The sequence below is a fragment of the Mixophyes fleayi genome, chromosome 4 (assembly GCF_038048845.1).
Source record: "Mixophyes fleayi isolate aMixFle1 chromosome 4, aMixFle1.hap1, whole genome shotgun sequence".
NCBI lineage: Eukaryota > Metazoa > Chordata > Amphibia > Anura > Limnodynastidae > Mixophyes > Mixophyes fleayi.
The window spans coordinates 105,199,012-105,211,067 of NC_134405.1; the positions used below are offsets into that span (position 1 = coordinate 105,199,012).

The following is a 12,056-nucleotide window of genomic DNA, read 5'->3' on the forward strand; positions in this document are numbered from 1 at the left end:
CAGAACAACCAGTCAGCGGAAGTGCCATATCTGGTACTATAATAATATGACAGCTGGTCTTGCATGTTGATGAGAGCACAGGTCACTGTGTCAAAGAAAAGGAATGAAAAAGAGGCAAGACCGTTCAGGTAATAGATGTCATTTTTACCTGAGCTAAAGTCTTTTCAGAGTCCCCCACATATGGTGAGAAAAGATCAGCACCACTAACGGAGAAAAAAGAGCAATGGCAGCTGGTAGCCACAGCTTTCACCAGTGTGGTTTTGGCACATCCTGGAGGCCCATATAGTAGCACTCCTTTTGGCGGTGTTAAGCCCATCCTCAGGAAAGCTTCAGGATACTTCAAGGGCCACTTAATGCTCTACAAATATAAACGACAGAGGTAAAATAGTTATTGTTAAGATCTGCCCCATTGGAGTTTACAATCCAAATTCCTTAACATACACACACAGACAGAGAGAAAGAGAAGACTAAGGTCAATTTAGTAGCAGCCAAGTAACCTACTAGTATGTCTTTGGAGTGTGGGAGGAAACGGAGCACCCGGAGGAAACGCACAAACACAGGGAGAACATACAAACTCCACACAGATAAGGCCATGGTCGGGAATGGAACTAATGACCCCAGTGCTGTGAGGCAGAAGTACTAACCACTAAGCCACCGTGCTGCCTGATATTATTCTCTATACATTCCATTGCATTTTTATGAGTGCTATACAAATGAAAATAAAACCTTGTACTATTACTCAAATTGCCTTTGATTTACATGTACTTAAAAAAACTGGTCCAGCTAGAATGCAAAGGTAAAATGTGCTTAGTGGGCTATATGATCCAGTCACACAGCAATGTTGGTCACAGGATTGTTGTCTGGTGTGAATTGTGTAAAGGAGTTAGTAATAGGGAAACCTAGGGAGGTCAAGAGGGTGGTAGAGGAATATTATAAGCTTGTCTGTAGAGGTGCGTTTTCAGAGAGTGCTTGAAGGTCTGAAGACTAGAGGAAAGTCTTATTGTGCGAGGGAGGGAATTCCACAAAGTGGGTGCAGCCCCCAAAAAATCGAAGGTGTCAAGTTGGGAGATATTTTGATGTATGTACAAAAACAGAAAAATGTGCATTTACAATAAGATTGGCAAGACATGTTTCATAACAGCTTAGAATCTAAAGAGGAGAGGCAAGTAGCTTTTTACCTGTTTTAACAAGAGTTTAATATCCTCCAGGCCACCAATTTGTTCCCAGTATATTGGCTTAAACTCCACCTGTCCAATAGCACTCCGAGCAGAAGCAGGTCGGATCTTTTTAAATGCTTCATAGAAATGTCCTCTGCTGACCAAGTTAACCTGATTGTCCTGTAATACAACCCAGAGCACTATTACTTAAACAGGTTTATTTCCTGTTACTATTTATCAATTTGTATATAAAGAACCATGTAATCAAGCACCCCTTGTAGCGAAAAGATTGCAAGGTATGGAAGCAGTCAATGAAAAATAACCAAAGATTCAAAGCACACACTTTTCCAGCATTGGATGTGTTAAATTAGTATTGTTACTTCAGCACCATGCATCTCATGTTGTGTTAATCACAATATTGTACATTATGAATCTAATCCACATATATTTACTACAGACTGGCAATAGCGCCAATTATATCAAGCAGCGCTTTAACGAAAATATGTAATCATCACATCAGACTCTGTCCCATTAGAGCTTAAATCTAACTTCTCTATTGTACACACACAGGTAAGGTCCTTGTTGGTATCAAGATTATGAATTCAATGCTCTAGTATCAGTAGTCCAATATTAGAAGACTCTTGTGCAACCACACTTATTAGCCTAGGGAAAGTCAGCATTTTTACACTGTGTTTTTCCTGTACGTAACAGGCAGAGCTGAGTTCCTATACCACAAGCATTGATACAAATTGCAAATGATGTCAGCTTCGAAGTGTATCACTGCTTGTCTGCTCACTGTCTGTAACATCGCCTTGCATCCATTTTGTGTGCTTAGAAATCTCATACAAATAAATATAAAATATTTCAGGCTGAGTCATGCATTCACCTATTCAGAGTCCCCCCTCAAACAGGATGGATCATTATAAACCATAAAATAAAATTATCATCATATTATAAGTATTCATTCCCCTTGGTCAATACTACCACCTCTGGCAGCTATTACAACCAGTATTCCTTTTGGATAAGTCGCTGATAACTTAGAACAGTGAGTATAGAGCAATATTTGCCCATTCCTTCTGGAAAATGTTACAAAGTGGTTCAGGTTTTCAGTAGGATTAAGATCAGGACTCTGACTGGGCCACACAAGGACAAGGTTCAAATTTTGGGGTAGATTCCTTTCTTTAGAACAACACGGGGCGCGTATCATTACCGTTAGTACGGCAATTTTAACACCGATTTCTGCCCGCGGCTCAGGGGGCTGCAAGCAAAAATTAGCATTGAAATTACCATAAAGTATTTGTAATAATGTGCATCAATAACCGTAGTAATGGTAATGATGTGCGACCTGTGTTGTTCTAAAAAACAACGCAGGGAATTCAATCTCCCCCTAAGTGTTGCTCTTGCAGTGTCCCATTGAAAGACAAATTTCCTCTCCAGCTTGGGCTTCCAGGCAGAGGGTCACAGGTTTTTGTCCAGGATTTCTCAGTACAATGACCCATTCACAATCTCATCAATCCAGATAAAACTGACAGTTCCTGCCACTGAAAAGCATCCCCAGAACTTGATGCTATAACCATAAAACTTGAAAGTAGTGATAGAGTTACCTGTATGGCCAGATTATGGGGGGGGGGGGCATGTGCCCCGGGCCCTCCTCTCTATGAGGGCCCCCCGCCGCCGGCTGGAAGGAGAGAAGCTGCTGCGCATGTGCAGCAACTAGAAGTCGATGTAAAAATGTAAGAATGTACAGCAGCCGCGGTGCTGCTGTACAACTGGCCTGCTGCCAAGGATTTGTCCGTCTGGAGGAGGAGGGTTTCTATTGCTGAGAGGTGCTCGCCTGCGTGAGGGGGATTTACAGCCGACAGCCGCACAGGAGAAAGATGACAGGTGATCTGATCTTTGTTGCAGTACAACATTTGCGGAGGTAGCGATGGTTGGGTGTTGGACATTTGATAAGTTGCCTTTTTAAGTGTGTGTGAGAGAGAGAGAGAGATATTAATGGTGTAGTTTTGCTGAGAGAGAGCTTAATGGTGTAGTTTTGCTGGTGGGTGCTATGAATTTATTTTACAGGTGTTGGTGTAATATGTAATTTAATAGTGGGGCCAATTCATTTAAGCTGAATTGATGTGATCTTTAAATGCTGTGCTGGTTTCGGGACTATTAATTTATTATTCAATTTAGGTCTAACTTTGGGGAGAAGGAGGGCTAATTTATTAAACGTCAATATGAAATATTAATTGTCAGCAATGGTTGTGTGAAATGGGTTTATTTATTACATGTAAATGCTATTAACTTATTGCTGGGCTGTTTTGTGGAAATAGTTTTTTTTTTTTTATTAAATGTAGGTGCTATTGATTTAATGCCAGGGCTATTTTAGATTTACATGAATATTCCAGGATCTACACAAGCAACAACTGAGTTTAAGACACCAGCAGCCACAGGTGATGAAAGTGACAAGAACAGGTAGGAGAGAGCAGGACAGTCTTCCAACTGTCCTGAATTTGGTGGGGCAGTCCCGAATTTGGGCAACTGTCCCGCTTAGTCAGGATTTGGTCCGACTACAAGGACAGTTGGGAGGTATGTTCCTCTTCACACTGTACTACTGGTGAAGGCAGAGCTACGTGCAACTAACAGTAGTGCACACAGTATTGTCTGTGTATATGTATGAAATTATAGCCATAGTACACTTTAGGGGCCCCCCTGTCTAAAGTCTCCCGGGCCCCCCAGAGCTTTAATCCAGCTCTGGTTACTTGGTTGGTGTGCAGGGAGTGATGTGCACCATGTATGCCTCTTGGTATTCAGGCCAAAACTTCCACTTTAGTCGGGTCACACCATAAGACCTTCTGCCATATATTTGCAGTATCTTCCAGCACACCTTATCAACTGGGATTTCCTCACCGTCATAAATCAGTGGTATTCACGACATGACAATGTTTATTTTCTTCCTATCATTTTACCATTATTCTACCTTACCCATCTTTATATAAAAGGATTTATCCAGTCAGTTTATTGTTTATGCACGCCCCCCTCATAAAGAGAGTCTTTGCACATCACTTTAATACATTTTTCTGTTGCCTGAATGCTTCAAGTCTTGGACAATCTGACCTCTATCTGCCTGGCTGACCTTCAAGTAGTGTGTGGCCTCATTTTTTACAAGATGTCTGACAAAGGGAAGACATCATGTAAGAGACTTCTATGAAACTACCGCATAGAGATTAATGTCTAACAGGCTGCATTTTTTATTTCCTACATACTTTCTGCATGCTTTAGAGGCTGTTCTTTTGAGGGCACAATATGGCAAACTTACTTTTGGGAATAAATTTACTAAAACTTCTAAAAAGGAAAAGTGGGGGTGTTTCCCATAACAACCAATCAGATTGGAGCTATCATTTTGTAGAATGCACTAGATAAATGTTAACTAGAGTCTGATTAGTTGCTAATGGCAACGCCTCCATTTTCCTTTTTAGAAGCTTTAATAAATCTACACTAATGGACAGACACCCGATAACAAATAATTATGTTATTACAATACAAATGCACAACTGGACCTCTTTATTTTTTGGAAGTAGAAGTCTTCAGTTATTTATGTCTAAAGTCCAAGACAACATTACATTTTCTTGCTCATGTATAATAGAGACATTTTTCAATGCATTGGTCTATGGCTATTACACTTATAGGGGGACATTTATGAAATTTGGTGCACAGATAACTGTGCAAAAAAAGTAGTTGTACCCCTAGATCTTATTATTATAACTGTGCTAGAAAAATGAAAGTTAGAAAATGACTGGCTGTGATGTGGTACAGCACATTTGTTGCACCTATGCACCAGATCTATTAAATATTCACCAGTATATTTAATGTGTACCAGTGCTCTGTTGGTTCAAATATATTTATCACTGCTGTTTCTCAGGGTAAAAATAAGTAGGAAGACTTCCTTGTACTGTAATATTGGTTGTCAAATTTTACAATAATGTATACATAATGCATTAAAGGTAGTTATGCTATGTTTTTTTGCAGCTAGTAGCTCACTAACCTACAATTAATGACTAATTGATCTGGTAGAACTGTCTCTTACCTGATGGGCATCCAGTACCACTTGCATGGCAGCATCTTTGCAGAGGGCCGTGAGATCAGCTCCTACATAACCCACCGTCATGTCCGCCAGAGCAGCTATGTTCACATCACTGCTGATAGGCATATTTGATGTAAGTACTTCAAGAATGGCTCTTCTTTGGCTTAGTGTGGGAGTTCCTATAATTATCTGGAGGAATAAAGTACACGTTTCAGAACGCCATAAACATTCACTGCTGCTCATTATCGTATCGTTAAGTAGTAACATTTCTTAGCTGAACACAATTGAAAACATGCCATTGTTTACCATTCACTTTTGGTAAACTTGATAGTATTATGAATAATGTTATGTATCAAATTAACTCCAAATTATCAGAATGGTGAGAGACAAACTGTAGCCCAAGGAGTATAGTTTTGGCAAGTGTCTCATGATTCTCAGACTGCAAGGTTGATGTTGGATTGCTGATCTCAATCAATATCCACATGAGATCATTCCCAAGTCAATCGGGATGGCTGGTAATTCTGGTTGGGTGAGACCCGCAACTATCTACGTAGGCACCTTCTGTCCACATTGCCTCCTGTATGATCTGCCAGGCAGTGAAATCTGTTAAACTTGGCCACACACATGCAAGTGATAGATCTGGCAGCTTGGCGGCAGGGCCAAGCATCCGAATCACACGGCTGCTCCAAGAGTGATTCATGCATAGAAGGATATACATCTTACTCATGTTTTCTGTATTTGTCCTTTTATTTTACCTGTATGTATATTATACAATGTCACTTTATAACCTTTTGCTATATGTACACTATGACCTTTTTGTTCAATTAAAACTTAACATGTATCTTATATAAGAAAAAGGAAACAAGGAAAACTTAGTTAATCAGAGTTCATTTGTCAGATTCATAGAAGCGTGCTTGATAAAGTGTGCGTTAAAAGATAGTACCTGTGTGGGGGATTATATTTTTAGTTATATTCCCATATTCATGTAGTCATACTGAAGGGGAGTGTAATCTGCAGTAAAGAGAGTGTTAGAAACACTAGCACTGACGTTTACTACCTATAATAATAGTATACTACTCCCCTGTCCCCTGCTCTCTCGCCTTTCTTTCCCTTTCTCTGTTTTTACTTTTATTGACAAAGTTCACATTGTTTTTCTCATCCGCAATGTATTTGTTGTTTGATCAATGTTACTTAATCTTTACACTGTTTTGAAAATTGAAAAATCTCCCTAATAAGGTATGTTTAAAAAAAATAATAATAGTATACTACTATTGGTCTTCAACCAATTGGACTATAGCATGGAAGCCAGTAAGGTACAGATTAGAGATGCTCAAGCTCGGTTCACCGAGAACCGAACACACCCGAACTTAGCAGATCCGAGTACCGAGCCCGGTACTTTTGCACGCCCTCGGAACTGAAAACGAGGCAAAACGTCATTGTTACATCGTCGGATCTCGCGACCTTTGGATTCTATAAGTACCGCCCTCCGCGGCAATCCAGCGCCATTTCACAGAGGGACACAGAAGGGGTAGCACAGTTCTCGACAGTCTCTAGTGCAGTTGGGCAGCGTCATAGGTAGAAAAGAAAGAGGAGGGGTAGCAGTGTTCTTCAAAGTCTCTAGTGACATTCAGGAGAGCTCCATTGCTCCACTGCTAATTGTCATTGCTGAAATAGAAATAATAGGTCTGGCAGGCTTGGTCTTCTAAATCTGCAGTCTTTGTTTAAAAGTGTATGAAAATATTGTGACCTGTGAGGTGGTCAAAATTGACTGCAAATGACTTGAAATTAGTGTTATTGAAAGAAAGAGGAAAAAAAGCAAAAATATGTGATTTTAGCAAAATCACATATTTAAGGAATTTTAGGAAAAAAAAATAGAGAACCAAAACCAAAACACACAAGGGTGGTTTTGCCACAACCAAAACACAAATAATCCAGATCCAAAACCAGAACACGGGGGTTGGGGATCAGTGAACATCTCTCGTACAGATCCCTCTCCAGGCTCATTATACTATGCTGGGTGATGAGAGCCGTCTTGTGACAGTCAGATATTTGGTTTTGCCAGGAGAGGGAAAGACTTATATGTAAGACTTTACCACCAATATGTACATAGGAGGCGATACACGTGCCCTTTAATGCAGACGTGGTATATGTAAAAGAGTTGGATAAACATGTATTGGTATTTTTAGGATGTTACATATTTAGCAGTGTTAGTGTTTAGCTTGGTAACAAATAATGCTCTTTAATTTTATTTCCTATTTAACAATGATAAAACACCTTTAGCTTGCGGATTTATGGAACAGCCACATAGATCCAGACTAGGTGACAGAATGACAGGGGTGGAAGGTTGTCTTGTCTTATCATTGTATATCACCTTTATATTATTATGCTTTCTTAAATTCCTGCTAGCAGTTTGCAATTCAGTATTTTTACCTATCTTACTTATATTATATATGTACTGCTGCTGTCAGTGAGGGAGTGGACATGTTGATTCATACATCCCTGTCAGCATAAAAAAATAAAACAATCCATGGTTATTTTAAATTATAGGGTATCATACGCGTATAGTTTGGATGTGGTGGAGGTAGGGACCATGGAGATCTTTGGTAAAATGAGGATTAGATAGCAGCATTGCAAATGTGGCTGTTGGTTGATGGGGATGCAACTCTGTGCTTGTTAGCACTAATACCTCTTGTAATTACTTCCTTTCATCCTTATCAGTGCAAGACACTTTTCTACATTTTTGACTCCTGTGCCCGCTGGGAACATACACGGGGATCATACCGAGGCAGAGATAGACACATTCAAACAGCCAGGTAGCTAAAGTACCTAAAAAAACGACTGTTGTGTATACATTTTGGGAGTCATTTCTATTAAGGTCAATGTATACACATATCTTTGCTGACTCCTTAACAGTTCCTGTTGGCTCCTAGATTTGATTGAGTGGCTGCTAAATTTACAATTGCTCTGTACACCCATGTGCTAATGCTATGTCATGCAGCAATTTATGCACCTCAGCTGCAGTCTGTAATGTAGAGTGCAGTAGAAAAGCAGATTGGTATAGAAGATGGGCTTGATGACCTTTATCTGTCACGAGCAGGGTCCTCTCCACTCTTTGTCTCATCTTATGTACTTGTTCTGGGTTTTATTTATGTACTCTTCAAAAACTAAGCAATTTACACTTACACAAAACTATCGGCATACATTGTCATTATTTTTACAGTTATGTGCGTTTTATAAAGAGGTGAGGGGGAGATTGTGAGAGGAATGTGAGACTAGTACTGAAGGGATGGGGCGGTGCTTAGGATTGGGGTGAAAGGGGCACCTAGGTTGTGGCCTTTTATTCATGAATATAGATGGGAGGGCACACATAAAGTTTGTGTTATTAACTTCGCCCGAGTAGGTGGCTGTGGAGGAGATAGTCTGATTAATGGAAGTCATCTGAACTATGTTGGTGTAAATGAAGCACATCTCTCCTGGAATGAGCGAATAAAGTCTCCCATATTCATGTACAAATCTAGCCTACTGAACCAATCTGCAATGGAAAGGCGTTTGTTCAATTTCCAGCAAGCAGATATTATTGATTTAGCTGCATTGTTGAAAAACTTCAAAAGTGAGCCTGTTGGAACATTGCTTTTTAGTAGAAATCCGAAAAATCTTTTGCAGAATGGGACGATCAGTGAGCATTCCCACCACATGAGAATGTGGTTCCTATGGCTGAGTTACATCTCCAAAAAGTAGAGGAAGTGTTTGGGGAGATCTTATTAGGAGACTGGGACATCAATAACATCTGGTCAAGATATTAAACTGCATTTCTATTACCTAAAGGTTTCATGAGAGTAATATTTATGCCTCTTTGCTACGGCTGGGCATATTTGGGTAATGGAGTATGGGTGCTTTCACGTATGGTCTGGTAGATTTGTGATATACTATATTAGGGTTTTGGAGGTTGATGCACAGGTCTTGAAAAGGGGATAGCTTTCCAGTGACCATTATGCTCCATTCAGAACTCCTGCATTTGCAGGTATGACCACTGTTCCCTGAGCTGGAGAGAGAGGGATTCCTACAGCCCTGTGAAGGGGTAGACCTAATTTGAATCGCCTTGAGTGTAACATCGTGTTGCATGTGATTGAGGTTAGTGGAGATACAATTGAGGCTATGTTTCTTCATCCTGGGCATTCTCCATTTCCTCAAGGTTGGTTCTTGTTATGTTTTTAAGTAAGATTTGTTACACTGACTGTACAGCTGCTGAGTTTTGTGGCACCGTACAAATAAACAGTGATAATAACCATATACCTGTACATATTGTGACAGAAGCACTTTGAAAATCATTGAGGGCAGATATATATGTCCCAGGTTTCTGTCTTACATGTTTTAGAACCCCAGATAGACTGGGAAGCTCTTTCCCAAAGACAAACAAAGATTTTTCCGGCTGTAGGAAAAGTTGGTGTAAGGGACCCTGGAGAAAATAGGCGGGCTCCATTCATTCATCTTGCAAATTGCTAAATATTTAGGAGTTGCACCTGTAAGGTGCTGTTAAAAGGCTGTGAGACACTTCCCTCAGTCTCTCACTACATAGAGAACAGGTCAGAGGCCTACTGAGAGACACTGCCATTATTACATGTGAGTTCTGTTATTTTGAGAGTGTGGAACATTAGGTCCTTCCATATTAGAGAGGGTGTTCATTATTGTATTAGTTACAACCAGACAGGCTAGGACTTTTGTTTATTTTGGAGTTGCTAAATAAAACTTGCTGTGGCTACTTGAACCAAGGCATGGGACTGGTGTGATGCTGCTTGACTGATGCTTAGGAAGTGCAGCTGTTTATCCCAGGAAACGGCATCCTAACCTGATCTTGCAACAATATGTATTTGAGTATAATCAAAGAAATTGCCAGGAACTGAGTTTTGGGTCTGAGAAAGCATTAGATTTAGTTTTTGATTATTTTAGCTTTATCACTCCAAGCAAGAGTTGACATTCATTAGCATGGAGCTGTCTCTCATTCAAGTATTGCTGCTGGATATCTACGTATTGTGACTGTTTTACAGTTGGACGCAAGTCTATTTGTACCATTTAAAAATGTATCCCGTGTAAGATTTGCAGCACTGTGCCTATGCACAACTTATGTATTTTGAGTGGAGAATATCTTCTACTTGTGTTTACTTCCAACTGGAAGTGTGGGTCAGTACATGTCTATATTCAGTACAGCCTTAGAGACATGTCCAATTTTGACTTGCGTGTATCTTTGTGCTTCCCATAGGCCTGCTGTTTGCACTTAACATATCTATATACTAGATTTGAAGTTTCACATCTTAAGATACATGCAACCCAAAATACATTGTACTTAAACAAGAACAGTATGAATATATAACAAGTCTATCACTAATAGATTTGTTTAATTATTAATCAATGTAAATAACATTGCTTTAGTGTTCACGTATTATAGCAGGACATCAGCTACACTGACCACAGAGAAAACTATGGAGAGTAATAGTAATAAAATATTTTTTAAACAAGACATATAAAAACATATCTATTATAAAGAGCTATGAGCAGTAATACAATTATTGGTCAAACAACCAATGATATTTACCTCTCTGTCAAATCTTCCTGGTCGCCTTAGTGCAGAGTCTATGGCATCTGGCTGATTTGTAGCAGCAACAATAACCATCTTGTTGTCGCTGTGAATTCCATCCATGAGTGTCAACAGCTGGGCAACTATACGGTTTTCAGGGGCATTATTTGAATTCCCACGTTTAGGACATAAGGAGTCAATCTCATCAATAAAAAGAATGCATGGACCTCCACGAGACACATCTCTGGCTTTCTCAAAAATCTTTCTCAAATTCTCCTCGCTTTCTCCAGGTCTTGATCCATGAATTGATGGACCACTCAAGTTAATGAGATAGGCACCCACTTGTCTTGCAACAGCTTTTACCAAAAGTGTTTTTCCAACTCCTGGAGGACCAGCCAATAGTAGACCTTTGGGACAAGCTAGACCTAGTTTAGTTATGGTCTCTGAGAAATGAAAAGGTAAATTGATAATCTCACTTAGCGAGGTACATACTTCATCCATTCCAGCAACCTGACAATGTGGGGCATTGTCCAATATATATGTGTACCATTCCAGTGACATGGTTTCTTTAATGTGCACATTTGTTTTCGCCGTTATAAGTCCAGCTGCTCCTATTATGGGATCCATATCTAGTATTTCCACATTCACCACTGGTGAATCCTCTGTTGCGGTTATCAAATAATCAGGTAACACATATACGTTTCTTAACAAGTCTCTAACTACCTCCTGGAGAGTTGGTCCAGATACAGATAATTTCACTTCAACATTTTTCAGTACAACTTTTACTGTTACCCTTTTTAACTTGATAGAATTTAGGCTTCTTAACTGATTTAAAGAAACAATGTTATCTTTATAGTCCACCATGAGTTTTGGCAATGTAGAACACATCAGGTCAACTTGTAGAAACGCATCAGACAAATCTCTTCTTGGCCAAGCAGTGCACAAGCAGCTGCCATTGGGTAATGAAATTAGAAGGGGGAAACCTATCTTTACTCGCAGGTAAGACATTACTTTATGTCCCAGTCTGCATCTTTGGGTTCCCTGGTCTTCATGATTCAGTGGTAATAATTTAAGCACTGTGTCCATCTGTGACAAAGCAATGTTATGGAGATTTTTATTGGATAACCAGCACAAGACTAAATATTTTCTATACATCACATAAAACAGAATCACTTAACATATATACACATCTAATTACATATACTAAAAACAAAGGTAAAAAAAAATTCCGCTAACTCACAAAGTAAGGTCACACTAA

At 39.6% G+C, this 12,056-nt stretch overlaps 1 protein-coding gene across 3 annotated transcripts in view; it reads right to left on the reverse strand.

Annotated features, from left to right (window-relative positions):
* The window catches only part of AFG2B (AAA ATPase AFG2B), a 68,542-nt gene that overhangs the window by 12,257 nt on the left and 44,229 nt on the right, over positions 1-12,056 (reverse strand). For all 3 annotated transcript variants that reach the window (XR_012691261.1, XM_075207949.1, XM_075207948.1), the window contains exons 2-5: positions 10,817-11,884; positions 5,230-5,415; positions 1,179-1,337; positions 149-358 (exon numbers count right to left, since the gene is read on the reverse strand). Coding sequence is in view for 2 of the 3 variants with exons in the window: in XM_075207949.1 (XP_075064050.1) it covers positions 149-358; positions 1,179-1,337; positions 5,230-5,415; positions 10,817-11,884 (1,623 nt within the window). In the remaining variant the exon portion in view is untranslated. The remainder of the gene's footprint in view (positions 1-148; positions 359-1,178; positions 1,338-5,229; positions 5,416-10,816; positions 11,885-12,056) is intronic.